Here is a 27,910-nt window from a genome sequence, read left to right as displayed (position 1 = left end):
TACCTGCACATTAGAATTGGATCTAAAAGTAAATTATAATAATGGACTTGCAAGTCTCTGCTACATCATTAATACTGGTTATAGAGAGAACACTGCGGCCAACACACACATAACCTGTACGCAAGGTCAGAGTCTTAACTTGTCTAAGAAAATCTTTATTTATAAAAACAAAACAAACGGTATTGCCAGTTACAAGTTTACTGAAAAAAAGAACAACTATTTTTCAGAGAGCCAAGGCAGGTACAAATGGTATGGTATTTCACAGATACGCATTATGACAGATATACTGTGTAGAAAAACACAAGAAAACAGATGATTGGTCACATACACCACTTAAAAATTAACAAAATAGTGGTAAAACATGGAATTAAAAGATTTGCATAACGTCACCACCCACCACTCCCAAACATACCAACTCCCAAAATAAGAAAATATGTCAAAACAATTACACAATGAATATCTAAAATGTGCTTTTTCAGTTCCCATCCTTTACGTCCACCGCTGCTTTCCTTCAAGCAGGGGTAACAGTCTTTTTCTTGCTCTCGGCACTGCTCAGACCCCATCCCACGGAGTAATGAAGTTACCATGACGGCCTTTTAGAGAACGTATAAACCGTTGGGACTGAGGTTAGCGTTTCCTTCCAGTTCTTGAACAGCTGAACAACTTAATGTGCTGAATCAGCTTCTCTGTGGTTCATTGTCTTATTTTTAAGTGTGATGGAGAACTGTTCACTCTCAGCCGCATCAGTTGCTTTCTGTATTTGTACTCCTCAGTGAAATCAGTCCCTGCTTCAAACCAAGAGTCGGACTGCATTGTAACAAACAGACCCGTCCAGAGAGGACGGATCGATCCAGGGGCTAAACCATCGCTTTCATTGAGGGAAAGGGGTAGGAAATAAAGTCACAAGTCAAAACAAAAAGAGCCAGTTAATACATTTGAACTAACAGAAAATGAACATTGGAAGGTTTTCTTTTGTTTTCACCATGGCATAAGGTCAGGAAAACGAAAGAAGAAAAATAACGTTAAATAAACGCACGGCATTATGGGGCCAGTCCTAGACGCAGATCCCTCACCGCGTGCGCACACATTCCACGGTCCGTATTCTTACACTCTCACACGCACACATAAACACACCTGCCCACAGGTTGACCATATCAAATATATACACACTCCTTCCTGTTGGCCTGCATCTGAGCGCGTTTCCGACCAGAGATAATATCTTCAGACGGAATAACTTCTGTACAAACGTCAGACACGGAGTCGAAAGCCGCCCGGTTTCTGTTTCCCGGATTCCCAGCAGCTTCTCCTGGCGTCCCCTTACTGGTCCCATCATACTGGTCCCATCATACTGGACCATTTAAATTAAGCTCAACTTTAAAATATATACCAGTATTATATTTATATATATATAGAAAAGGAGAAATGCAGTCGTCCCACGTCACTATTGTTATGTACAGTAAATACCCTAAAAGAGATTTCTACAAACATATTTATTTTGGATGCAGGACTTGGCAGCAACAGGATACAAAAAATAAAAATGACACTGCGGGGAAAAAAAAGATGATTGTCGACATACATTGATTGCCTTTAGAGTTTTTAGAGCTAAGAAATATAATTTAAGACAATACATCTGACGCTACAATGAATTTGTAAAAAAAAATAAAGAAAAAAAACAACATCAAACAATTGTGTGGTCTATCGGTCGACCGCAACACAACCGTTTTCTTTGGATCCTCGCTTTCTATATATCCACTTGAAGCGATCAGCGAGCAACAGGGTACAAAAAGGAGAGGGGGGGGGAGCCGAGAGTGTAGAGAGAGCAAGCGACAGACTGGGAGAGAGAGAGTCTGTGTGTTTCTGTTTTGTGTCTGTGTGTGTGTCTGTCCGTCCGTCTCTGGTCGTTGCTCATCAGTAGCAGTGGTAAGGCAGGGAAGGCCCATTCTGAGTAATGCACACAATCAGTTTTTCTAGAAAAGGGAAAAAAAGAGAAATAACCATTTGTGAGCGGGAAGGTCAGAACAAGATGACGCGTCCATATTAAAACTTAGAAATAAAATACAGACTGCACAGACAGACTATGGTACACCCATGGTTAACCGCACACACGACAATAGCAACAACGTGCCATTTTAGGATTACAATAAACCCGATCCTTGGTGGAGTGGTGAGAGGTCAGGGTTGTGGATCCTCTCATACGTTTCCACCCGACGTAGGCAAACATATGCTTACCCACACGCAAAAAACAAAGACACTGCAGTAGGACGCTGTAACATCAAGTTAACCAAACACACCAGCAACGGTTTAACAACACAACAGAGGCCAGCGCCGGTTCACCGAAGAAGAGGGTTATTGGACAGGTTTGAACGACGTTAGAACACACAGAGAAAAGGGAAGAGAGCCAGCGTCCCCATGCAGCACATACCATGCTGTGACATGCAGAGGAGGGGAGAGGGAGGAAGGATGGGGTGGTGGCTAACCATCGTAGGAGTCCAGGAGGGGAAGGGAGCCCTTTCTGGGCCCATAGACCCCTCGCTGAGAGAGAGACAGAGACAGAGAAACCAGGAGGAGGAAAGAAGTGTGAGGGCGCACCACATAGTGAGCACACCGTGAGGCCTCAGAAGGATGTTAAGGCACCGACAAAAGTGTTATTCATTTCTTTAGGAAGTGCAAGTGAGAGAAGGAGAGCAGGTTAGAGCCGTTAAGACAACGTGGGATCAGGTGAATGCCTGTTTGTCTGCCCGGCGGGAGACTTACCGGTAAAGTGTCTGTGGTGTTTTCTAGAGTGCGTCTCCTCTCCTTCTGCTCCAGTGTGGTGTAGCCTTCTGCATGGGGAGCATTGAAGTTGGGAGGACGTTTAGTACATCGATTCAACAGACACGGCCAGTGGGGAAATTGAAAGGCTAAAGGATAGGAAGGGGAAGAGGAGGTGTTTTAGAGATGTACTGACCTGGTCCCAGGTCGTTCAGGGGGATCATGTCCCTCTTCTCCCCTGTTGAAGCAAACCAAACATAAGTTAGAGAAACACATGACTCCTAACTTCAGGTTCACTGAAACACAAATAAAGCTTGTACTGCTTTCCCATTTCTTTAACTTTCGAACTCCGACCCATTGCCATTTTGGGGAACTGTAAAAAGGGCACTAGAATTATCTAAATCTAAAACAGGATCTGGCATGCTTAATGTCAAACACATGGCTAAATGAGACCTGCTGATAAAGAAATATGACTGTACCAGCACGTGGTAAGTTGCGTTTTGTTTGTCTTTCTGGATCGCGTGGTCAGTCATCCGAATTCTAGCCGCGCCATATTTTATTATTAAATTCAGGCTCCCTGATCCCTCATAACAACCCCCCCCCCCCCCCTCATACACACACACACACACACCTCTGTCCAGCAGCGGCAGGGTCCCGTCGTCGTAGCTACCGTTGGCGCGGCCCCCGTTGGTGCTGCCGTTGACGCCGCTGAGGTTGACGGCGAAGTCGGCCTTCTTCCAGCCGTCCTTCTCCAGGGGCCGGCGCAGCTCCTTGTGGCCCCAGACCAGCTGCAGGACCTGGCCCGCCGCACGCACCTCCCGCTCAGAGCGCTTACTGCGAAGCACACAAAGCGCCGTCAGCACCGGACTCACACACACACACAGAATCCTCCCGGCACCCGGCGGGGAAGGGCTTGGAGATTAGAACGATTAAATGAATGTGACATGTCATACGAACTAAAGACACTTCATGTGGTCAAATGTCACATGCATGGGGTCACATGCACTGAAGACACTTCCTGGATCACAGGTCACATGTATGGTGGTCACATGCATGGGGTCACATGTATGGGGTCACATGCACTAAAGACACTTCTTAGGGTCACATGTATGGGGTCACATGCACTGAAGACACTTCCTGGATCACAGGTCACATGTATGGTGGTCACATGCATGGGGTCACATGTATGGGGTCACATGCACTAAAGACACTTCTTAGGGTCACATGTATGGGGTCACATGCACTGAAGACATTTCCTGGATCACAGGTCACATGTATGGTGGTCACATGCATGGGGTCACATGTCACATGTATGGGGTCACGTGCACTAAAGACACTTCTCAGGGTCACATGTATGGGGTCACATGTCACATGCATGGGGTCACATGTATGGGGTCACGTGCACATAAGACACTTCTCAGGGTCACATGTCACATGCATGGGGTCACATGTCACATGCATGGGGTCACATGCACTAAAGACACTTCTTAGGGTCACATGTATGGGGTCACATGCACTGAAGACACTTCCTGGATCACAGGTCACATGTATGGTGGTCATATGCATGGGGTCACATGTCACATGCATGTGGTCACATGCACTAAAGACACTTCTTAGGGTCACATGTATGGGGTCACATGCACTAAAGACACTTCCTGGATCACAGGTCACATGTATGGTGGTCACATGCATGGGGTCACATGTCACATGTATGGGGTCACATGCACTAAAGACACTTCTTAGGGTCACATGTATGGGGTCACATGTCACATGTATGGGGTCACGTGCACTAAAGACACTTCTCAGGGTCACATGTATGGTGGTCACATGCATGGGGTCACATGCACTGAAGACACTTCCTGGATCACAGGTCACATGTATGGTGGTCACATGCATGGGGTCACATGTCACATGTATGGGGTCACATGCACTAAAGACACTTCTCAGGGTCACATGTATGGGGTCACATGTCACATGCATGGGGTCACATGTATGGGGTCACGTGCACATAAGACACTTCTCAGGGTCACATGTCACATGCATGGGGTCACATGTCACATGCATGGGGTCACATGCGCTAAAGACACTTCTTAGGGTCACATGCACTTAAGACACTTCCTGGGTCACAGGTCACATGTATGGTGGTCACATGCATGGGGTCACATGTCACATGCATGGGGTCACATGCACTAAAGACACTTCTTAGGGTCACATGTATGGGGTCACATGCACTGAAGACACTTCCTGGGTCACATGTCACATGCATGGGGTCACATGTCACATGCATGGGGTCACATGCACTAAAGACACTTCTTAGGGTCACATGTATGGGGTCACATGCACTGAAGACACTTCCTGGATCACAGGTCACATGTATGGTGGTCACATGCATGGGGTCACATGTCACATGCATGGGGTCACATGCACTAAAGACACTTCTTAGGGTCACATGTATGGGGTCACATGCACTAAAGACACTTCCTGGGTCACAGGTCACATGCATGGGGTCACATGCACTAAAGACACTTCTCAGGGTCACATGTATGGGGTCACATGTCACATGCATGGGGTCACATGTATGGGGTCACGTGCACATAAGACACTTCTCAGGGTCACATGTCACATGCATGGGGTCACATGTCACATGCATGGGGTCACATGCACTAAAGACACTTCTTAGGGTCACATGTATGGGGTCACATGCACTGAAGACACTTCCTGGGTCACAGGTCACATGTGTGGTGGTCACACATGCCCGCCCACCCCCCCCCCCCATTGAGGGACCCCCCCCACCCACCCGTCCTTGCTGATGAGCACCAGCCGCTCGATGCCCTGCGAGGTGCGCAGCGTCTTGGCCGCCTCCAGGCTGCCCCCCACCAGCACCTCGCCCAGCGTGCTGAGCACCGACACCACCGTCTCCTCCGACAGGGGCCGGGCCGACTGGTCGGGGCCGCCCGGCAGGTCCGCCACCAGGTGGGGCACCGCGTGCTTCCCTGGGGGAGAGGGGGGGGCATCATCAGTCACTCAGCCCCGAATCGACTCTCTAATGTTAGCGCATATGATCACAATGACAATAATAAGAAGAAGAATTTGTAGGCGGCTTTCTGGGCACTCAAGGCCACCGTGCAAAAAAGGTACACAAAAGTTATTAAAAAGAAACAACCATAAGGTAAAGAGCAAAAGATAATAATAACATTGTGGTTCAATGTCTCTCGCGATCAAACCCTCGTTAAAAACAGGAATTGGCCGTTTACCCAGCAGCTCTTTGTTGCGGCTGTCGATGGCGAGGTTCCTGAGCGCCCCGGACATGGCGCGCACCACGCGGTCGTTGCCGTGGGCCAGCAGCTCCGCCATCATGGGCAGACCCTTCTCCAGGCGCACCGTGGCCCGGATGTAGCGGCCGTACTGCAGGGAGGGGGGAGGAGCCCGGTTAGAGGGGCGGGACTTAGCTTTCACATCCGGTCACAACAGAATACACCTCAGATATAAATCGGTTACATACACACTAGATGTGGTCCTGCAATAAATATTAGTTTAAATGAAACAGTAATTCAAGAACTATGACCACTTAGCTGACACATAGGAACTGCCCTACAAACTAGATTTTCTTTTTTTATAAAACTGCCTGGAGCCAATTCAAACCAAATCCAACACAGCCATGGTTTTGCACTGATCCAGGTTATCTGCCTCTGTGGTTGGACTGTCCAGTGTTGGTTGGTTTTAAAGGGGAGTCTCCCCGTGCCCGTCGGGTAGGGACTGGTGTGTCTCGGTCGCTTACCGTCCAGCGGCCGGCACACAGGTTCTGGATGGCTCCGGCGGCTGCCTCCAGCACCGAGGCGTTCTTGCTCTCCCGCAGCAGGGAGGTGTAGAGACGCACCACCTCTGGCTGGTAGAGCAGCTCGTAGCCTGAGGGAGGAGAGACGTGATCAGACCCAGGTTCAGCCCTCTCCTTAGAGCCAGGAACTCTGCTGCGGCTGAGCTCCATTGACGGTCAATGCCTTGATATAGAGTTCAGTACCAAGTTATTGACCGGCCGAAGACAAAGCGCCGTTCTCAGCTCTCCGATAGCGTATTGACTGAATTAAGCACGCTGCAGACAACGTGTCTCACAAGTACATTTCCGCTGTATGGTCGACAATACACAATAACAGACCGGAATTTCTTCTGCGCTATGCTTCTTCTTTAACAAAAAGCAGAAGCACTGACTAGCGGGCAGAGGTGGAGGCACAGATGGCACGAACAGCCTGCGACAGTCATGGGGGGGGGGGGGGGGGGGGGGTGTATGACAAGCCTCCCGCTAGCCCGCAGCGTGACGGATGGCTCTCTAGGGGGCCCGGGGCGTGAGGCCGTGCATACCTTTGGCGGCTGTTGTTCTCTTGGGAATGTCGACTTGGTCTCCGCTTCCGTCGTCGTTGTCGTCCTTCTTTCCTGGGGGGAGGGAGGGGGGGGGGGGAGAGGGGGGAGATGGGTTGAGTTGGGAGCAGGCCTGTGAGAGGGTTAAGGACGGGGTGGGGGAGACGCTGGATGGTGGGGGAGAGGGGGTCCACAGCCCTCTGGTCCACAGGCGTTGGGATACTGGGTCAAGGGAGTGACACAAGCAAGGGTACCATGCAGTTTTTACTGGCGGACGCCAAGTAACGCATACCTGCATGCATGATGATGGTGGGCAAGCATTATCGTCATGGTGATGCATTCATACAAGTTAGTACAGTGATGGGCGATGCAGGATGGAGGGTTTTGGCGTCCGGTAATCAACCGAGACAAGAGCGCAGGCCGGGGAAAGTGGAACACCCGACAGGGGAAGCTTACCTTTGGAAAACCACTCATCTAAAACAGAGCCCACGTCAGGCCGTAGGATGAGGGGAAAAGGAGAGGGAGGGAGAGATAAAGAGAGGCCAGAGAGAGGGAGGAGGCAAACGGAAAAGGAGGGTAAGACTGTGAGAAGAAAAACACGGCAATAGGTGCTCCCTGCACACACTCGCCCCGACACAGCGGGACGGTGACCTTCGGAAGCAACACCCGCTGTATTTCACACAGCAACACTTGTGACAGCTCGACGCTGACCTTTGCCCTTCTTGGAGCTGAAGCAGTTGCCCTTCTGGGAGCCGGGGGCGGGGCCCTGGTTCAGGGGCACGGACTCGGAGAAGCGCTCGCAGCCGGGGATCTCGCGGTGGACGTGATAGGACAGATTCCTCAGCAGGCACACGCTGTTTTCCACCAACTGCGGCAGAGGAGAGGAGAGGCGAGGGGCGGGGTTAGCACGGTCCGTAAAAACAAACAAAACAACCTGCAGCAGTGTGAGGGGGTTCGAAGCTCATCGCCGAGGCGTCGGTTCCAGCGTACCTTGTTGTCCACGTCTTTGCGGTTGATCTGCGACTGGACGATGTACATGAGGGAGTCCACGAGGCCCGTGCACTCCCGCAGCTTCCTCCGGGCCTCGCTGCGCTCCGAACTCACGTTCCTGTCGGGGTTGGCGTGGCGGAGGAGGAGGTTTTAAAAACAAAGACCACAAACCAAAACGATCGTTTTCTCACCTCACGCCACCGCTTCGCGTCTCCCCCTCCCTCCCTCCCTCCCCCTTCTCGTCATCATCACCCCTGCCTCCCCCTCTCTCATTATCATCACACCCCTGCCTTCCCCTCTCTCATTATCATCATCATCCCTGCCTCCCCCTCTCTCGTTATCCTCATCCCTGCCTCCCCCTCTCTCCCTCCTCTCATCATAACCCCTGCCTTCCCCTCTCTCCCCCGTCTCATCATCATCATCACCCCTGCCTTCCCCTCTCTCCCCCGTCTCATCATCATCACCCCTGCCTTCCCCTCTCTCCTGCCTCCCCCTCCCCCTCCCCTCTCATCACCCCTGCCTCCCTCTCCCCCCCCCCCCTCCTCACCTGAGGCAGCCGGCCGTGTTGGTGAGCGCCGTCTCCCACTCCAGGTGGCGCGGCTTGCAGTTCTCCTCCCCGGCGCCGCCGCTCCGCTCCCAGCCCGAGCGCGGCACCATCACCTCGTCGGAGAGGGCGTGCAGCGCGTGGTCCACGATCTCCATCTTCACCACGTCGTGGGACGACAGGTTCCACAGGGTGCCTGGGGGCGCGGCGAGGCAGAGGAGCCCCCGTTACAAACCGTTGCACGATGCTTGGCGTTAGACAACCAATTGCGACGCAGCGAGGCGCTCGAGTCCGGCACGACACACGTCTGTCCGGGGGGGGGGGGGGGGGGGGGAGGGTTACCTGTGATGGTGTCGGTGAGGTCCTGCTCGTGGGTCTTCCTCAGCAGCCGCACCAGGCCCGTCACGCCGTCGCAGTTCTTGATGGCGATCTTGTTGTCGGCGTCGCGGCCGAACGAGATGTTCTTGAGCGCGCCGCACGCCGAGTGGTGCACCTCCTTCTTGGGGTGGTCCAGCATGGACACCAGCGCCGGGATGCCCTTCAGCCGCCGAACGTCCGACTTGACCTGGAACACAGCGGGGCACGCCGTGAGAAGCGGAGAGTCTGGCGCCCAGAGAACGCCTCACCCTCCCCTTTGAGGTGGGGCGAAGAGCAGCTCAGTGGAGCTTCTCCCGGACACACCATCAACATGATCGTTGCTCTTAAAACGGTAAGGGACCGTATGTGATTGAGGAAGTGTGTGGTTGATTTAGGAAGTGCATGTGTGTGCACGCATGTGTGCGCCTTCCTTGTCGTTCTTAAAGGTGAGGTCCTGGGAGGTAGTGTGTGTGTGTGCCTACCTTGTCGTTCTTAAAGGTGAGGTCCTGGAGGTAGTGTGCGTGCGTGTGTGCCTACCTTGTCGTTCTTAAAGGTGAGGTGCTGCAGGTAGGCGGCGGCGTTGGTCTTGACGGGGTCCAGGCGGTAGTTCAACATGGCGATCACCTCGGGGAGCTCCGGCTGTCTCCAGGAAGGGGGCGGGCCCTTCCTCAGTGTGCTGTCCAATGAGGCCATGCTCCCCCTCTCCATGGTCCCGGGGACCCCCCAGACGTAGGGGTCCACCCCTCCCATGTCTCCGTCTAAAGTGTCCTCGCAGCTCCTGCAGATAGAGCATGGAGAAATGAGGGAGACGTCAGCTACAGTGGATCCTTGTTCATGTTTAAGTAGGAAGTCTGACTCACTCCAAACAGTCACAACAGAGCTCTTTGTAATACCCGACCAGTCCATTCAAATATATCACTTAGGGTTCCACTTCACAATCAAACCATTGATTATAACCATTGACCATGTCTGTACAATTGTTTTGTGTGAGTTCCCGTTTCTTTTTATTTGGTAAATAGTTTGCAGATGTGAGTAGCCAAGTGCTACATGAACTTTCAAAAAAACGAAAAAAGTACTTTCAACAAAATAATTAGACAGTTCAGGATATAGTTGTAGAAACGAGAGGTTAATTATTTCCTGTAGTGAGTACTTGTTCCTGTCCATATCCGGCCGACTTCCTTTGGTAGAAGTAAACCGATCATAATGATGTCCAAACATAATGATGTCTAAAATCATCCAGATCCCGATAGTGGCCTCACAAGTACTTTTGTACTCTAAGTGGTTATTAAAATGAACGCTATCGCATTTACTCAAGTCGTTATTTTAAAATAACAAAACCTTAACTTGAGTAAAATGTGCGTCTACCAATTTTCCATATGTCTGATCATTTGTAATAAAATATATATGTCTTGTACAGCAAACATAAAGTCTACTGCTGCTACGACGACGACGACGACTACTACTACTACTGTTACTACTACTGCTACTACTACTGTTACTACTACTACTGTTACTACTACTGCTACTACTACTACTACTGCTACTACTACTGCTGCTGGGACTACTGCTAGGACTACAGCTACGTCTAATACTACTGCTGCTACTACTACTGCTACTACTGTTACTACTACTACTGTTACTACTACTGCTACTACTACTACTACTACTACTACTGCTACTACTACTACTACTACTACTACTGCTGCTGGGACTACTGCTAGGACTACAGCTACGTCTAATACTACTGCTGCTACTACTACTGCTACTACTGCTGCTGCTGGGACTACTGCTAGGACTACAGCTACGTCTAATACTGCTGCTGCTACGTTTGTGTCTTGCCCTCACCTGAGCCGGCGCCGGTCCATGCCTGCCGGTCCGTGGCCGCCCAGGCGGGGCATAGTGCCGTAGCCCCCTGGGTGCATTGGGGGCGGCCCCATGCCGTAGTCCATGTCGTCGTAGCCCAGGCTGCGCTGGTCGTCCTCGGGCCCGTACTGCCCGTAGCGCATGTCCATGGCCGAGCCCATGCCCCGCACGCCGCGGGCCACCTGGGGCTGGGCGCCGTAGGGGTCCATCTGCTGCCGGCTGGGGGCCCGGTACCCAGAGTCCAGGGTCCTGTAGCCGTCCATGGGCCTGGGGGGGGGGGGCGAGAGGGGCAGCCATGACGACAAAGAAGGCAGCCACTGGGGGGGTTCTGTTGTAGTCATGGATACAAGTCTGCAGCGCAGCGTCTTGGACAAGCTAGGCATGTCCATCAAGCGTAGGGTATCATCAAAGTGGATACTTGTACATGTTTTAGTAGGAGGTCTGACTCACTCCCAACATTCACCACACCGCTCATTAAAATACCCCATCAGCTAATTCAAAAAAAAATTGCGGAGGATTCGAAGATGAGCCTGACTGATTGGATTAGACAATAAAATAAAAAACATACCACTGACTATCACGATTTTCTTTTACAGACAGGCCGAGAGAGAGCGTTCCTTTCAACTCATTTGGTATATCGTTTGCAGACGTGGGTGGCCAAGTGCTGCAGGACCTTTCAAACTCAAAGATGAAAACTAACAAAAAAAACAACGTAGGCATGTCCATCGGGTGTAAGTCAATACAGAAGGCATGGCCGCACCCTGAGCTGACCCTAAAGCATGAGCTTCATCGGTGGTGGGGGCTGGGGGCTCACCGGTAGCGGTCGTCCATGCGTGTGCCCCTGCTCATGCTGGAGTAGGCCTCCGACGGGGGGCCGGGCCGGTAGTCGTCGTAGCCGGCAGGGGGCCCGTAGTGGTAGTTGCGGGGCACGGTGGAGGTGGGGTAGTCGGCGGGGGCCGCCTGCCGGTAGCGGTCCAGCGTGGCGGTGTAGCTGCCCATGCTGGGCGCCATCATGCCGCCGTCCACCGTCAGGCCCTCCGAGGGGTGGACCGAGCGCGACACCAGGGGCTTCCTCATCATCTGGGGGTGCTGGGGGCAGGGGAGAGGGGGGAACGCCGTAAGGGACACGGTTAGGGCCGAACGTTTTGGGGAAAATAATTTAGCTGCGATTATTTTGACCAATATTCGTTTTCCGATTATCTTTTGAAGTTCCTTATGTTCTGTATTATTAACTAAACAAGCAATAAATCATTCTATAGAATGACCAACACAGCACTGGAAAGAGTCAACATATAAACTGCTCTTTCCTTCAAAGATGAATTGATGCATGAATTCATATTATAACATCTAATTAACTATTGAATGGTAAAATACAAATAAATATGAATCTTACTGATCTCCAGTCAGTGACAAATCCCCAAAAATCGGATTTGTAAACGTTAATGCGTAAGCTGCCATTGCGATTCTGCAAATCACGTTCCATTAGCTTGCGATGTAGGTTTGAAGTCGATTAATCGTTCAGCCCTAGACACGGTTCATGGAGGGCCCCGGGGGTACGGGTGAGTAACAGAGTGGCCCCCACTGTGAGAGGACGTTAGGGACATGGTGCATGGAGGGGCCCATTGGCCCATGGGTGAGTAAGAGACTGGCACTTTGAGAGGACGTGTTGCGACAGCGTGTGGGCGAGTGCGCTTCCTCACCCCGTTGTCTGGCCGCCGCAGCGCCGACCCTTCGTCGGAGAAGACGGAGTGCGCTTCCTGTGAATCGTCCTCTGGAGTGTAGCTCTCGTCCAGCGCGCCGTGGGCGGGGTCCACCATTCTGTACTGGTGACGCAAATACAACGGTAAAGCCCCTTGCCCAATCACCGGTTGATGCAACCGCCACCGATATCTCAGTTTCCAATCAGAATCACTGTTACAACAAAATCGGTTTATTATGTTTGTTTTTTTTATATACAGTAGGCGCAACTGAACATTCATTTAAAATCGACAATCTGTCAACCGCAATGAATAATTGGTATCATAACACAAGGAAAATATGTTGCAATTATAATCTTGATTATCGTACAGCCCTAGATGGCATATTGATAAATATAGGTGTTGGTATAAACAAAAAGAAACACACACACACACACACACACACACACACACACACACCTACCTGTGTTCCGTTAATGTATCCGTCAGTCAGCTTCAGTCGTTCTATGTCTGCATCCCCCAGACAGCCGTTCTGTGGCGAGTGAAAAGAAACAACACAGTCAGTCGTCAAACACAAACTGATGCGATTGCGTCAAAACCGCATTGATAATACCTCCTGAAGCTGCATCACTTCCTACCACTTACACAGCTGATAACGTCAAGACCTTAATCATCGCCTGGGACCCAAGCGTTTCCTCAAAAGGGGAGTGTGACATACTGGCTTGTAGTTACTGAATCACATATTTTATGTTTTAGGTCACGTACTTTATTTGCAACGCCACAGAGAAAACTCCCCTCTTACGCCTTTCACTGTATTTTAAAATGCATTTCCCTACTCATGTTTTACCTACTTAGGCTTTTGTATGTATTTTACCATGCACTCACAATCTACCTCTAACTCCAAGGATAAACAACCACAAAAACAACTTAAACGAAGGGAGTACGAATGCATGCATAACAAAAATTGCATGCATAGAAATAAACCAAAGCAATAAAAAGTCCACAACTACTGGACCCCAAGAGATGCACGTCGGCAGCTGACTTGAGAAAAAATACACGGAGCTCTCCCATACACACGCACATCCCCCTCATCATACACTGTCAGTACCAACAGGGACTGCAGTAAGCACCTCTCCTACAGCTACAGCGCACACAAGGAAATGCATTTAATGAGACTTCCAGAAGTAGCCAGCAGGGGTTCCTCTTGGCCTCAATCTGAACTTGTCTGCAAGCTAGTTCCAAGGCTGCTTATTTGTTTCATCTTCAAGTCTTCTTGAAAGATGGGCTGCTCGTTTACAGTAAGCCTGCCTTTTCCAATTCAATTCATGTACTAATTTATTCATATAAAAAGCATCGCCTGGAGGAAATGTAATCAATATATTCAGAGTTGAAAATCCAGCTTTCCGGTTCTTGGTCTTGACACAAGCAAACCGCTCATGGCAAGGAACAAAGGGTTCAGCCGTTTAAAAAGCCAGTAAGAGAGACACGCTCGCAAAGAATATAAACACAATGCGGTTGTTCAGTGACGGACCTAATATCGTGCAGTCCTCGGTACTGAGGCACTGTGCTGCGGCAGGGCACAAAAGGCCCCAGCGCTGTGTGGCTCTGGACCTTATGGCCCATCCCTCTCACAAGAAAGCCTCCGCAGAGCCACTGCTCCTGGGAGTGGAGGACTCACCGCCAGCCCTGTCTAACCAATTAGCCCGCCCGTAAACAAATCACACGAGGGACCGGGAGCCCTGCTGGAGTCAAGCCTTTGAGGTCGTTACACAACCACTGGCGTTCGCCTCCGTCAGTTTAAATGTACACAGGCAGCGATGGCACTCGGAACACAGAGACGATGCATTCATCGCCAGACTGAAATAGCACCGGGTCGGGCTGGACATGATTCAATGCTGTAGTGATTGGCAGCGGTGCAGTGAGGTTCTTCAGAGTTTCGTCTGCCGTTGTCGGGGGAAGATAATATGGTGGCATGGATGAGCGACAGGGGAGCTCAGTGACTATTGAGTGTAGCTTCGGGATGATATTCCATCTGCCGTTTGTTAGATAGTCAATAGAGGAAATGCCACGGCACACTTTTTGTTGACTCATTAAGAGATGTTGGCAAAGGGAAAAGCACCCCGAATCGACGCTTAGAATTATGCCAACCGACATCGATGCCAGCGTTGATGTTTAACCGTATTGAATACTTAGAACAGCGGATACATTTAAATACCCCAATAAAGAGACTGCCATGAAGCTTAATAACACTGAAGTACTGTAATGAAACAAAACGCTAAAATAAAAGGCAGGAATGAAGTCAGGAATCACAGAATCGTGCCAGCCACAAACGCCACGAGGCTGAACGAATGCATGGAGCATGGACTCAGGGCAGATGCGGGTAGCCAATCAGCACATGCACAACTGATGAGCACATGCACAGCACAACATGCTCAGACAACAGGACAAACAGCCTGGATGTTTACACGGGGAGAAAGGGTTTGGTCAGGGGATCAGGGTGAGCGGTTGGCCCTGAGGCTTTGCTAGTGTACCCGGTCGGTGACTCGCGGTATAGGTACGCCGCCGGCGGTCGGAGGGGGGGGGGGGGGGGGGGGGGGGAGACGTCTCCTGGCATGTTAGAAGCTGTGCAATTATGTGCACGGACGGGGTGATCTGTCATCAGGGGCCAGGGATGACTGATAAACATGAGTCTGACACACACACACACACACACACACACACACACACACACACACACACACACACACACACACACACTACACACACACTACACACACACACACACACAGTGAGTGACTGCGGTGAAAGGTATGGACATAACCAGTAAGAGACTGACTGGTGGAATGGGCTGCAGGTCAGAGGTGCGATGGATGATGACCGCATATTAGAAGATGGATGATCGGCGTGCTCGGGGAAGGGGGGCAACAGCTGATGGAGGATCGGTGTGACGGCATGGGAGGGGAGACCCGCCCCCCTGGGGGGGGGGGGGAGGTTACCTGTGTGTGAGAGGGGGCGTGGCCCCCGCCGGAGAGGCCCGCCCACCTCCGCTCCTCCTCCAGCGCCCGGGTCAGCTGCTCAAACTGCGCCTCCTGCTCCCTGACCGACTCCAGCAGAGCGGCGGCACTCCCACACTGCTCCATACACGCTGGAGACGTGGGGAGGAGCAGGGGGGAGGGACAGGTTGGAGGAGGAGCAGGGTGGAGGGACAGAGGGGAGGAGGAGGGTGGAGTGAGAGAGGAGGAGCAGAGAGGAGGGACAGAGGGGAGGGACAGAAGAGAAGGAGCAGAGAGGAGGGACAGAGGAGGGACAGAGGGGAAGGAGCAGAGAGGAGGGACAGAGGGGAGGGACAGAGGGGAAGGAGCAGAGAGGAGGGACAGAGGAGGGACAGAAGGGAAGGAGCAGAGAGGAGGGACAGAGGGGAGGGACAGAAGGGAAGGAGCAGAGAGGAGGGACAGAGGGGAGGGACAGAGGGGAAGGAGCAGAGAGGAGGGACAGAGGAGGGACAGAGGGGAAGGAGCAGAGAGGAGGGACAGAGGAGGGACACAGGGGAAGGAGCAGGGTGGAGGGACAGAGGGGAGGGACAGAGGGGAAGGAGCAGAGAAGAGGGACAGAGGAGGGACAGAGGGGAAGGAGCAGGGTGGAGGGACAGAGGAGGGACAGAGGGGAAGGAGCAGAGAGGAGGGACAGAGGAGGGACAGAGGGGAAGGAGCAGAGAGGAGGGACAGAGGGGAGGGACAGAGGGGAAGGAGCAGAGAAGAGGGACAGAGGGGAAGGAGCAGAGAGGAGGGACAGAGGAGGGACAGAGGGGAAGGAGCAGGGTGGAGGGAGAGAGGAGGGACAGAGGGGAGCAGGGATGAGGTTCAGGGTGGAGCAGAGAGGAGGAGGAGGAAGGTGGAGGGACAGAGGGGGAGGCCCGGTTACACAGAGACACTGGCTTGTTGAGCGCACCACAGCAAACAAAGACGAGGGCGAGAGCGAGAGACCAGGAGCGTCTGGCTGGCAGAGTGTCTGTACAGCTAGGCAAACACACATGGCGGCGCCATTCAACGCCTTCACCCACAGAGACACCCTCAGGTCTGGGATGACTTCGAACAGTACTTTGTTACCGAGGATGATTGAGCAAAGTGGCCGATATTCAAATATGAACACTGGACATCTTGACACCGCATTGGTATTCGACTTGAGCACATATACTCTGTCATTGGATACCCCCTCCTTTAGATGGGAAGTGAAAGCGTAATACCAGAGTGCTCAAGTGTATAAGCGTTGACTGGAACAAGCAAATAGCTTTGTCATTAATAAGTAATCAGAATACAATAGGGCGTTATTCATCGGACAGGTCATGACGGACAAGTTGGCGTTGCAAGCCTGTCTAGATCCACTCAGACAGAAGCTTTATTTATATTCAAGTTCCCAATGAACATGCAGTTGGCTGCCATCGCATCATATATTTTGCCATAATGAGTCAGTGGATTCTACCAATGTGGAAATATGCCACACTTTGTCATTATTGCCTTAGCGAAGGAAGCGTGAACACATCAAGCGGCAGGGGAGGTTAGGACTACCGTGTCAATAACACACAACCTCTGAGAATCGACTGTATGCAAAGACACACGCCTTATTCATTTTCCTTAAAAATGGTGTATAAAAGTCACATTCAACACGGCAACAAACCCAGAGACGCACACACACACCTTTATTCAAATCACACCAGAGCTTGGATCTGGAAGTCTGCACATCCCGGCAGTACAGCGGTCACGTGATGTGCTAGGCTGGCTGCTACCTCACGTCGGCGTACGCAACGCCATTTGAATGTGTGCCGTGTGTCTCATTGCATGTGCTGCAGCATAAGTATACACTACAACCCTTAATTCTGACCACCGACTCCAGACGGCTACGCTACAAGCACTCATTTATTTAAACGCCCTCCCGGCTACACACAGACACAAGGGCGGAGACTCCTCCAGAGAAACGCAGTCTCAGCCACCAGCGCGATATGAACTGATAAAAGATTATCGTTATGCACATTTTGCCTGAACGGTACCAATCAGAGGATCGAGACAGTGTAATCTTTTCGCTTGTGGAGATCCCTCCTCTTTGAATAAAAGATAAACCAAAGCGCACATGCGCACGCTCACACACACAAAGAAAGAAAGAGAGAAAGAGAGAAATAGCTGCGCTTTTACAGTACATTCCCTTATGGCCCGCACAAAGGGCCTGGAGCTCCCAGACTGGTAATAGACTGGGAGACGGCGTCTCCACTCCAGTCCTCAGTGGTATGAGGACTCCGTTGCCAGAGTAACACCAGAGAGATGATTGCTAGTGAGAGACCCTCTTGCGGCAGACACAACTGAACCAAAATAGAGACGTGTGTCTGAGCGAGTGTGTCTGTGTGTTTTTTTCCTTTCAAACTCTTGTTTATCATGGAAATTCTCTCGCGATAGTCGCCTTTTAAAAAACAACACGCCACACCCAGAAACAGGAGGCTTGTGGGGAGGGGAAGGGAGAAGAGGGGGGGGGGGGGGGGGGGCGGAGGCTGGAAGGCGAGGAAAAGCTCGCAGGCAGAATGTTGTTTTCCACACAAGGGGACTAAGGGGTTTGGTGTGCAGCTGACCCAAAATAAACGACAGCGTGGTGAGAATATCATGCAGACGTGAAGATGAGAGCGGGATAGAGACAGAGCAGGGGGGGGGGGGGGGGGGGGGGGAAGGGAGGGGTTTCTGTTTGCTCAACAAAGCACACTCCCTCCTGCTCCAGACACACCCTGTATTTACTCCGCTCTCTGGAGCGGCTCCGCGAGGTGGCCGCGGAGAGAGCGGGGGGCCGAGCGAGAGGCTGCGGTGAGGCCCGGCGGTGCGTGGCGTGGTACGGGCGGCCGCGCCAACGCAGCTCCCTCCGAGCCATATGTCGGCCTGACCGCTCCGGCCCTGGCGTCGTCCCTCTAGCAGTCCCCAGTCCACCAGTCCGCGCCCGCCCCAAGCTGTGCCTACTCATCCGCCTGCCTCTACAGTTGGCCCGTATCCCCCCCCTTTTGTTTCTTCGCTCTTCCCTCCCCCGTGTTGCCATCTCTCTCTCCCCATCACAGTTCGCCCCCCGCCCCGCCCCCTCGTAGGCTCAACAGTAGCCCCCCTCTTTGAAGTCTCCTCCTACAGTGTGGCTCCCAGGGGCCGATTCAGACGTGCAGGTCCTTCCATTGATCTATGGAGGAGGGGGAGGAGCCCGGCCAGCCAGACTTTAAAAGGGTACACACACAGACACACACACACACACACCTGACCGGTTCGGCAGGTGTTAGCCGATGGGGGGAGGGGTGGCTGCAGGCGAAATCTGACACCGCCTGTTTCCCAATATCTCCGGCCGTGGGATCGCTATATAAAAGAGGTGTGTGTGTGTGTGTGTGTGTGTGAACCAAACAAACGGGGACTTGTTTTCACCTGAGCAGACACCTGCTGCAAGGAGGGGGGGGCACAGCGGTGCATTAAGATAGTCCCTCTGTGTGTGTGTGTGTGTGTGTGTGTGTGTGTGGGGGGGGGGTCTGACTCAGAGTTTCAGCAAACCATCTAGGAGGAAGAGTATGACATCATCCTCATCCTTGTGTCATACCCAACTTCCCCTTAAGCTGGAATACAACACTGGTGTGTTGGCTCAGGTATTTCTCGAACACACACACACACACACACACACACACACACACACACACACACGGGAATCGGTCCGTCGTAATGGCGAGGCTAGTGAGAACAGGGCCAAGGGCACTTACAAGAACAGGGAATTCCTGGGAGGAAATCGATCAAAAATGGTCTGAAAACCTGAATTGAAACTGCTTTTTTAGCATAGAATACGGGGGGGCTCTGACGCCGCATTTGAATGACATCATACAGACGGGCCCTGGCAAAGTTTGTGTTTGCAGAGTAATTGGTGCGGCGCCACCGACCACAGACTCTCCCACCTGAGAGCACATTGTGCCGTACTGGAACATTTACGCCCATATATGGTCAAAGGACAAGGGCTGATACTACCCACAGGGCTTGAGGGGTGGGAGTACACACACACACACACACACACACACACACACACACACACACACACACACACACACACACACACACACACACACACACACACACACACACACACACACACACACACACACACACACACACACACACACAGAGAGAGATAAGGAACAGAGAGAGCTGCGCGAGATAAAAGGGACGTCTCACATTCCTGCCATTGTCACTGGCTAAATTCAACACTTTCAAACTCAGCCGGGCCGACAAAACAAGCGCCCCGCGTCCCTACACACCCTGCAGGGACAGCCGGCGCTCGAGGAAAGGCCGCAGCCAGTCACCATGACCCAGGGAACTAAGATACGCAAACATAAACACACACATACGCACGCATTCCAACACCACCATCTACGTACACCCACCCTGGCGATCCCCCTGCGGTGGGTCCATCAAACGCACCACGCCATTATAAGCACACACGCATTCCACACACTATCTCCTTTCAGTAATGACCCCGTTCTTCTGGCCATGTACCGAAGATGAATTACACACACACACACACAGAGCCGCACACTGTTATCTCCAGCGTTCTCGGGAACACCACGCTGCGGTCGTGGTCTCAATCACGGAGAGGAGGGAATTCTGCAGCTGTCACTTCTGGGGGGGGGGGGGGGGGGGGGGGGGGGGGGGGGGGGGGGGGAGCGGAACAATGGGAAGTTTGTGCGGGCCTGCACAAGTGTTGACGCGACGGGGGGAGATACGGGGCTCTGCTGGGGGGAGCACAACCACAAGCGTGCATTGGTAACGGTGCGTAGGCTGCACGCCACGATCACACGCCAGATACCACACACAACCTCGTGTGGCAGCATGTCGTGCTTCAACTACGGCCGTCCCTCCCTCTTAGGGGTTAGCTATGGTTCCACGTCGACGCAACGCAAGGGGGTTTACGGACCCCTTGTGTCCTTGCGGACCCCCCTTGCGTCCGCCACAAGGGCTTGACGTGCGCCTCCCAAAAAATGTAACTCTCCGTCGAGGCGGCGAGGCAGGTCCGCTCACTAAAACCCGACAGAACCAAGACAGGTTCACGACGGCGTCGAAGCGTCTGCGTGGTCCTTGCGTTGCGTCGACGTGGAACCATCGTCAGCCCTTTAAAAACGCAGATGTTAAGGGGAGACCTTAACATGTGCGGTTCTTGGCCTTGAAGCCGATGCGGAAGTCAGCTGTGGGTTTCAGGAGAACAATGGGGAAACAACGCGGCCATCGCAGCACTGACCCCCGTCCAGAGCCCGGTGGCTTCCTGAGAAACAGGATGTTTTGGATTCGCCGCTGAGCTCTGGTGACCTGCCAAGAGTCTGCTTCCCTGGACTCTTGGACATATCGCAGAACGCGAAATGAATGAACCTTGAAAAGGCTCATGGTGTCACTGGAGGACCTTTCGGTTAATCTGTGATGATACGGGCATCTATTCACAAACAGATTTGGCTTGTCGGGGTAAAACCCCCGCAGTGCATATGACCATCATGTCCTCACGTAGAGCTTCTCTTTTGTGCTCTTAACCTTCCCCATCTCCAGTAGCCTCTTCCCCTTTTCTGTAATAAAAAGTATTTCTCGGCTGTTCTCAAGGCCAAACTTTGCAGCAGGATCTTACTCCTGTATTTACTTTGACAAGAGATAGTGTTCATAGCGGTCATCACTGTTGTTTCTTTGCCTGTACTGCTCCCTATACAAAACATATGCAACATGTTTTAACATGCATGGGAGAATCTGGTTAAAAATGTAAAACCGGCCATGGAGAAAATAAGGGTAAACCATAAAAGGGTACAAATCCACATCAAACTAATGAGATTTTGAGCCGAGATTTAAAACAATAGACATTCCTGGACACGATCCCTTCCTCCTTCAACACACATCCCACGTCCCTGGCCCTTCCTGCTAAAGAAATACGAGCCCAGGAGTGTATACAACCCCACACAAATGTCCTCCAGCAATGTGGAGGTTAAGAACACTGCATGGCAATATGGACCAAAACCTGAAGTTATCATAGGTCGACTCGGACCAATCGAAAGTTTTATTGCTTCAGTCTTAAAAGTCCCGTCAGTCATACGGAAGATAACAGAGCGCGACGGGTGTGGGGGGGGGGGGGGGGGGGGGGGGCATTCTACGGTCCTTCCATTGTTCTGCAATGCGAGTTTATTGAGGTCAATACCGCACACCTGATCCAGGCCTGACCCACCACGAGTCACATCAACCCGTCAGAGATCACTCACCATGACTAACTAAAGGCCTTCAGAGGGCCTCTTCACCCACTCAGTCAACGAGCCCACAGCACTGCCCTCTGTGAACCTCATGAAAGTAGTAAAAGTATGCTGCTGCAGTCCATCCAACCAACACCAGCCCCTACGTAGTAGTACTACTGTCAGAAAATGTTGTACTTATGACGCGTGAAACAGCCCGTAGCCATTGATACTTTTGCGTTTTGTGAAGGGATTGGGGCTTCAGGCTACTAATCCATTTACCTCCTCACGCCTGCGCGGCCACACAGGTTCTCAGACACACAAAGGATTAACCTATACAACTCTAGGAATGATGCAAATTGGGTCTGGCACCAAAAGCATGCATAAGCAATCAACATCATTTCTCTTACACATATCAACCATAAGCACACAAACTAACAAATTTCCACTCCATCAACATTTAATCCCAGAAGCAATCAGTGTTCACATTAACATAATTGTAAAGAATCTTCTTGAATATGGTATGGGAGACTATATACCTATACAGCACACAGCAGTCTAGTAGTTACAAAGGAACGGACAGTTTGCTGGACGTTCAAGCCCACTGGGTTTGACAGTTATCTCCACCATGCCCTTTCCTGGCTGAAACAAGTTAGTACAAGACCCATCCAACTGGTTTACTAGCTGACAGACAACCCTGAATGTTTGAACAAATGCAATTTTGAAGACCACCACCCTTACATCCTCAAATACACACAAACACTGAACTGCAAGAGCAACTCTCGGGAACAAGTAGAACGTCTTAAATTAAATTTGATGGGAGAATTTTAGACATTGGTCTGATTGTATTCTCTTACCTTTGTTAAGTATCGCCTGGATGTTTTCTTCTGTTCTGATTTTCTTGTGAATCACAACACAATCTAATCTGAAAATGTCGGACAACACGGATATTAATTAGGTCAAGGCTAACAGTCATAGTCGAATTCGTAATATGATTCCAAGGCTTGTGTTGGTGTGAGTTCTGGAAGTAATTCGAGGTCGTGGTTATTTCTGGCTTAGCCGTTCTTGCATATCCTCCTTAGACGACATGTCGCAGAATATATACATTTGTTCAAAAAAATGTTTTTTTATACTTTGGTTTTTCAATGGTAACACAGTAGTGAAAAACAATGCATAAACATGAAATGCTCCTTCCCCCCCCCCCCCCCCCCCCCCCCAACACACAGTAGAACCAATTACAAATTCAAAATGCATTTGTTTTTTTAAATAAAGTACAATATAACAGTAACAAGTAACAAAAGAAGAAGAAAAGAATAACGTTGTGCTGGTTGCTGTTTTGTTTTGACTCATCCGAGAGGCTGGCTTCAGGTATTTATACACAACAGCCAAGAGCTGCTCTCCCACCAGTATCCCTAGGTCCACCCCGCCGCAGCCACAACATATTGACACATTGGTGAACAAAAGACTGGCGCGGCTGGTCCGGGTGAACCCATGTTACCGACGAAGCTACTCCCCTGAACATGTTCCACTATAACGCCTTTCTACACCCAGACCAGGTCCTACCCTTAGCATCACCGGCCTCGTTTGTGACCCACAAACCCTGTGTGTTATCACAGCCATCCGCCTTCCAGCGGGGCTGTAGCAGCACAAACACACAACTAGCCGACTGAACCCTGCAGGGTCAGCCCAGTCAGAGATAGCATCGCTGCCTTCGTCTGGCCAACAATACACTGGCCTAGATTCCCATGCCTTTATTTTTTTCACTGTCAGAAGAGCTACAGTGTTCCTTAAATGTCGGCACATCAGCGCCCTCTTTTTTTGTTGATGTATATTTCATTGTCTACTCACATTACCGGCAGACAATCGAAAGGCTGAAGTCGAAGCGTAGCGCGTCCGTCTCCTGGCTAACTCTTTAGCTCCTAGTGTTAGCACATAAAGTCGTGCTGGGGGACCACTCCTTGCCAGCGATGCAGTGTGCTACTTTAACCACCAAAAGCTTATCTGCGCTGACTATACTGTCACCCAAAACGTATTTTTACTTACCGATTCACGGCGTGTCCCAGTCCTGTTTTTTTTCTACGTAATCCTATAAATATTCCCTCTGTGTTTGCCCACTTGGTTCTCGGTCCGCCTCGCTACAGACGAGGCGACAGCATCGAGGCGTCTATTAAAGAGAGGGCGGGATCAGCCTTTACCGTAATGACGGCGCAAGCAGAATTCCCCTTCTTACACAGGTGTGTCACTAGTTGCGATCTATTAACTGGGTGAATGTTTAATGAGATTGTTTTTAATTGTTAACTTAAGGAACGATTTTATATGAGATCCTAAGTGTCAAACCTAACCATAACAACACATCAGAAGCTTTCCAAATATTGTGGTTGGTTCGTCTGATAACCCCGCTCCGTTTCCATTTCCGCCAATTATTATTGGTGTAATAAACAGCCTGAGGAAACAGCCGAGCCCGCTGAAGCAACGTTATTCTTGGAGCGCCGAACCCATGTCTGAACACCGGGCATTGGGACAAAATACCATCCAGGGGCAATGGCTACATTAGTCTTCCCTTCATGCAGCAACCTTTTATAATTGCAGTCCAATAAAAACTATTGCAACTGAAAGCCCACATAATAATACAATTAATGCAATGTATCAAGCATTGAATATAACATTTTAATATAAGTTACATCTTTCATACCAGTCTTGATATAATTTACATTTGTAGTGAACATAAGTTAATTATCCTTTTGTTTAACTTTGGGAAGACAAACAATAGTCTATCAAGGAGGATTAAAGGAGGAACAATGCTAGGAATTTCCCCAAATGTGTCCCATGAGAATAATGCTGCACTCTAGAGGTAGAACTGCAAACTGTCTGAAGCACGACAGATTTACATTGAAACAGAAACGTAATCATAATATATATTTGGGAGGATACATTCCCCCAAACATTTGCAAAACAACAAAGAATATATAGATAAATCGAATTAATACCTTTTATCGATAGGCTATTGTGAAATAAATATAGTATTACTTGTTATTTCCAACTTAGTGTACAATTTTGTGCATTCCCTCATATTTTTCCATTTCTTATCCATTTATTACACTTTGCACATGAGGTGGTCCGCGAAAGGTCTTGATGACAATTTAGTGGTACAGCTAAAGTCAAAGGTTGAAAATCACTGACGTAGCCTATATAACTGTCGATTGTGTTGTATGAAGGGTTATCCTCTCTCAATGTTATGCTAAATTCCATCAGAACGTTAGCAAGCTAGCATACATTCCATGCATTAGCTAGCTGACAGTCCATCTATTCTGAGCTTATTCCACTCGCTAGCTTTGTTTAAAGTAAGGATTACTTATTATTATTATTGAATTGCAGGAAATTTGTTTTCAAATTTTGTTGTCGGGCAGTCTCCATAACCCCTGGCATATTTGGTCCCCCCCAATGTTGACAACAGGGCTACAGGCTTTTCATCCACTCTTAGTTGATTAACCAACAGAAAAAAGTACTTCTCAATCATTATTGCCTTTTTAGATACAATCCAAGGTAAGAACTAGAAAATTGAATTGTCCGGTGTCTTATATGCCAAAAATATTTGGCATATAAATTAAAGCATCCAGAATAAAAAGAATGAACAATCATCTATGAAGTGGAACTTAGAAATAGTCTATTCCACCAGTAACCTGTAAAGCCAATTAGTGTTGACAAAGGTTATGGTGATAGGTATTCCTTACAAGCTAAAAGTGTAAATCAGAGCGCCCTGTTGCCCGTTGTCAAAGCACCCCATTGCCCGTGTGTGTGACCATGTGGCGACGCAGATTGCTGGGGTTGTTGAAGCTGGCTGTGCACTGCAGACACACGTAAGGCTTCTCCCCCGAGTGAGTCCTCAGGTGGATCTTAAGGCTGCCGTTCTGCGTGAAGCGCTTCCCACACTGGACGCACACGTACGGCTTCTCTCCGGTGTGGATGCGCATGTGGATGTTTAGCGTGGCCTTGTTGGCGAAGGACTTGCCGCACAGGGCACATGGGATGGGCGGCTCCCCGGTGTGTCCGGCCCGGTGAACGATCAGCTCCTCGCGGCTGACAAAGCGTTCCCCGCAGAAGCTGCAGTCCAGGCTCTTGGCCACTCCCTGTGGGGTCACAAGGTTGTGCAACAGCGGGAACTGTGCGCCGAAGTGGCCCGGTCGCCTTCCCTTGTCGCCGGCCTCCAGCGCGGCGTGCTTCAGGGACAGGGAGGCGGCCTGGAGGCGCTGGAGCCGTTCTGCGTGGCCGTCTCTACCGGGACCCCCCCTGCTGTCCTGCGTCCCCTGCGACGGGGCCCTCTCGCTGGGGCCGCTGTTGAAGCTGAGGAGGCTGTCGTGGGTGATGCTGTGGTCTGGGGACAGCGAGCTCAGGGCCTCCAGTTCAGACGCGGTGAAGAGGGTGTCATTAGCGTCCACCGCCAGTGGGCCCTCCCCTTGACCGTGGACACTCAGGATCCGCAGGTCCCCGTTGTGACTGGACATGTGGGAGGAGCCAGGGGCGTCCACATGCAGACTCTCCGAGGTGTCGCTGCGCTGTGTGCTGCGGTCTCCAAATGCATCGCAGTCTTCGGTAGAGAGACAAAACAAAGGTAATTGTTTCATTATTAACACAAAGGTTATGGTGTGGTGGTTATGGTAACAAGTTAAAGATAAAGTTTAAGATATTTTAACAATTTACCTAGTTTCTTTGTGAACAGTGGATCTTTTATTCGAATGCGCTCCCGTTCAGACTGTGTTAACTTGGTCAGAGGCTGGCGCAGATAATTGAGAAATATATGGTATGGGGCTTCCGATGAGTTAGCGGGTAAAGCATATTTGTGTCAACTAAAATGTCCAATTCAATATTTGAAGAATGAAAAGCAGTTTCAAGTGAAAATATATAGAAAAAATAAATACATAAATATAGCCCCCCTGTACAATATGACAATTTAAATCCAAGGTACCAGTCGAGCACCAATAAGGGACTGCGTTACCGACAAAATCACAATTGATAAAGTTTGCCAAATACATGAACAATCACCAGTGATGTGGGGGGATATATATATATATATATATATATATCACAGCCAACAGTTATATAGACCATATCTAACTAATATCGAATATCAATATATGGCCCAGCCTTAATTACACACTGATATTACCCAACCACTCATACATGTGGTATTCACCTGTTGGCCTGCCTCCACCCATATCCTCTTCATCTTTGATTAAAATGATGTCTGGGGCCTCCTGCTTTCCTCAGTAAGAGGGAAACACAAAGAAGACATATTTTTGCATTTGCACAGAAAAGTTGCCAATCCCCATTTAGGACACAGTGCATCATAAAGGTGTGTGATTATATAGGTGTGTGCTGTGCCTACCTCTGATGGAGTTGCAACAGACGAAGCCTCAGTTTTGGATGGTGAATGAGAAGGGGGATTTCCAACCGCCTTATGGCCCATCTGGGGCTTTAAACCTGAAGACAATGAGGATGATGATGATGATGATGATGATGATGATGATGATGATGATGATTAAGAAGAGCAAGGTGCAGGAAACGGGCATCTCGTCCATTCAGATAAGTCATGTGTTGTGTGGTTGCCTATTGCTCTGTTATTAATCATTATTAATTGTGCAGGATGAATAATGGTTACTATTATTTCATTTTACTACACATAGTAATTAATAATACAGTGAGCGTGCTTAAAGACCCCCTGAACACTTGGACTGTCTTGTTTTCCAACTATTACTCAACTCACCATTTCCCAGTGATTTAGTCCTCGGTTTGCAGATGTTGGCTCGAGCCAGGGCGAAACGACTTGCCGCACGCGATCCATTTGATCTCGTTTGAAGCCTCAAAGAAAACAGCTCACTCCTCATCACCTTCATCCTCGTCCTCAGCGCTTCGTTTTCTTTCAGGCTCTGAGTTATTTGTAAGCGCAGGGTAGTCGAGCCTTCCGAGAACAGTTGGCTAATTTCAGATACGGCCGCTTTCGCAAGTACGTCCATTATGGACGAAAGCTGTTCTTCCAAAGTGGAGCCGCTTGGCGACATGTTTATTGGCATATTTCACTCGACCAACGGTGACAGTAACAGAAACTGACATCAA

At 50.3% G+C, this 27,910-nt stretch overlaps 2 protein-coding genes across 5 annotated transcripts; both read right to left on the bottom strand.

Moving 5' to 3' along the window:
* Positions 1-134: 134 nt before the first annotated feature.
* On the bottom strand, positions 135-23,942 carry LOC307081881 (catenin delta-1-like). Of its 2 annotated transcripts, XM_079745248.1 has the most exons (20): positions 23,843-23,942; positions 22,657-22,724; positions 15,552-15,700; positions 13,019-13,087; positions 12,559-12,681; positions 11,673-11,947; positions 10,841-11,125; positions 9,533-9,773; positions 8,981-9,203; positions 8,642-8,834; positions 8,095-8,212; positions 7,816-7,972; positions 7,108-7,179; positions 6,530-6,657; positions 6,006-6,156; positions 5,549-5,744; positions 3,383-3,585; positions 2,948-2,989; positions 2,755-2,822; positions 135-1,967 (listed from the first exon to the last, which is right to left on the bottom strand). In XM_079745248.1, exons 3-20 carry the CDS (start codon positions 15,693-15,695, stop codon positions 1,959-1,961), a joined length of 2,697 nt encoding a protein of 898 aa, XP_079601374.1. In that variant the 5' UTR covers positions 15,696-15,700; positions 22,657-22,724; positions 23,843-23,942; the 3' UTR covers positions 135-1,958. The 2 variants fall into 2 exon arrangements, with proteins under 2 accessions (XP_079601374.1, XP_079601375.1); XM_079745249.1 differs by lacking the exon at positions 15,552-15,700.
* A 571-nt stretch (positions 23,943-24,513) lies between these two features.
* Positions 24,514-27,910, bottom strand: LOC307082090 (uncharacterized protein). Of its 3 annotated transcripts, none has more exons than XM_079745522.1 (4): positions 27,561-27,910; positions 27,183-27,277; positions 26,991-27,054; positions 24,514-26,384 (listed from the first exon to the last, which is right to left on the bottom strand). In XM_079745522.1, the coding sequence occupies exons 1-4, from the start codon at positions 27,865-27,867 to the stop codon at positions 25,570-25,572; spliced, it is 1,281 nt and encodes a 426-aa protein (XP_079601648.1). In that variant the 5' UTR covers positions 27,868-27,910; the 3' UTR covers positions 24,514-25,569. The 3 variants fall into 3 exon arrangements, with proteins under 3 accessions (XP_079601648.1, XP_079601649.1, XP_079601650.1); XM_079745523.1 differs by having other exon boundaries at positions 26,991-27,051; XM_079745524.1 differs by lacking the exons at positions 27,183-27,277; positions 27,561-27,910 and having other exon boundaries at positions 26,991-27,115.

Source organism: Pollachius pollachius, assembly GCF_949987615.1.
Source record: "Pollachius pollachius genome assembly, chromosome: 10".
In the NCBI taxonomy this organism is placed as follows: Eukaryota; Metazoa; Chordata; class Actinopteri; order Gadiformes; family Gadidae; genus Pollachius; species Pollachius pollachius.
The sequence above is the reverse complement of the archived record's forward strand: the minus strand, read 5'-3'. Positions and strand labels throughout refer to the sequence as shown.

Coding starts and splice junctions, on each gene's coding strand:
- LOC307081881 (XM_079745248.1), bottom strand. CDS start 15,695: ATGGAGCAGTGTGGGAGTGCCGCCGCTCTGCTGGAGTCGGTCAGGGAG. Junction 13,088..15,551: donor ACGCCCCCTCTCACACACAG/GTAACCTCCCCC, acceptor CACTCGCCACAG/AACGGCTGTCTGGGGGATGC. Junction 8,835..8,980: donor CCTCACCGACACCATCACAG/GTAACCCTCCCC, acceptor CCGCGCCCCCAG/GCACCCTGTGGAACCTGTCG.
- LOC307082090 (XM_079745522.1), bottom strand. CDS start 27,867: ATGCCAATAAACATGTCGCCAAGCGGCTCCACTTTGGAAGAACAGCTT. Junction 27,055..27,182: donor CTGTTGCAACTCCATCAGAG/GTAGGCACAGCA, acceptor TACTGAGGAAAG/CAGGAGGCCCCAGACATCAT. Junction 26,385..26,990: donor GGGTGGAGGCAGGCCAACAG/GTGAATACCACA, acceptor TCTCTACCGAAG/ACTGCGATGCATTTGGAGAC.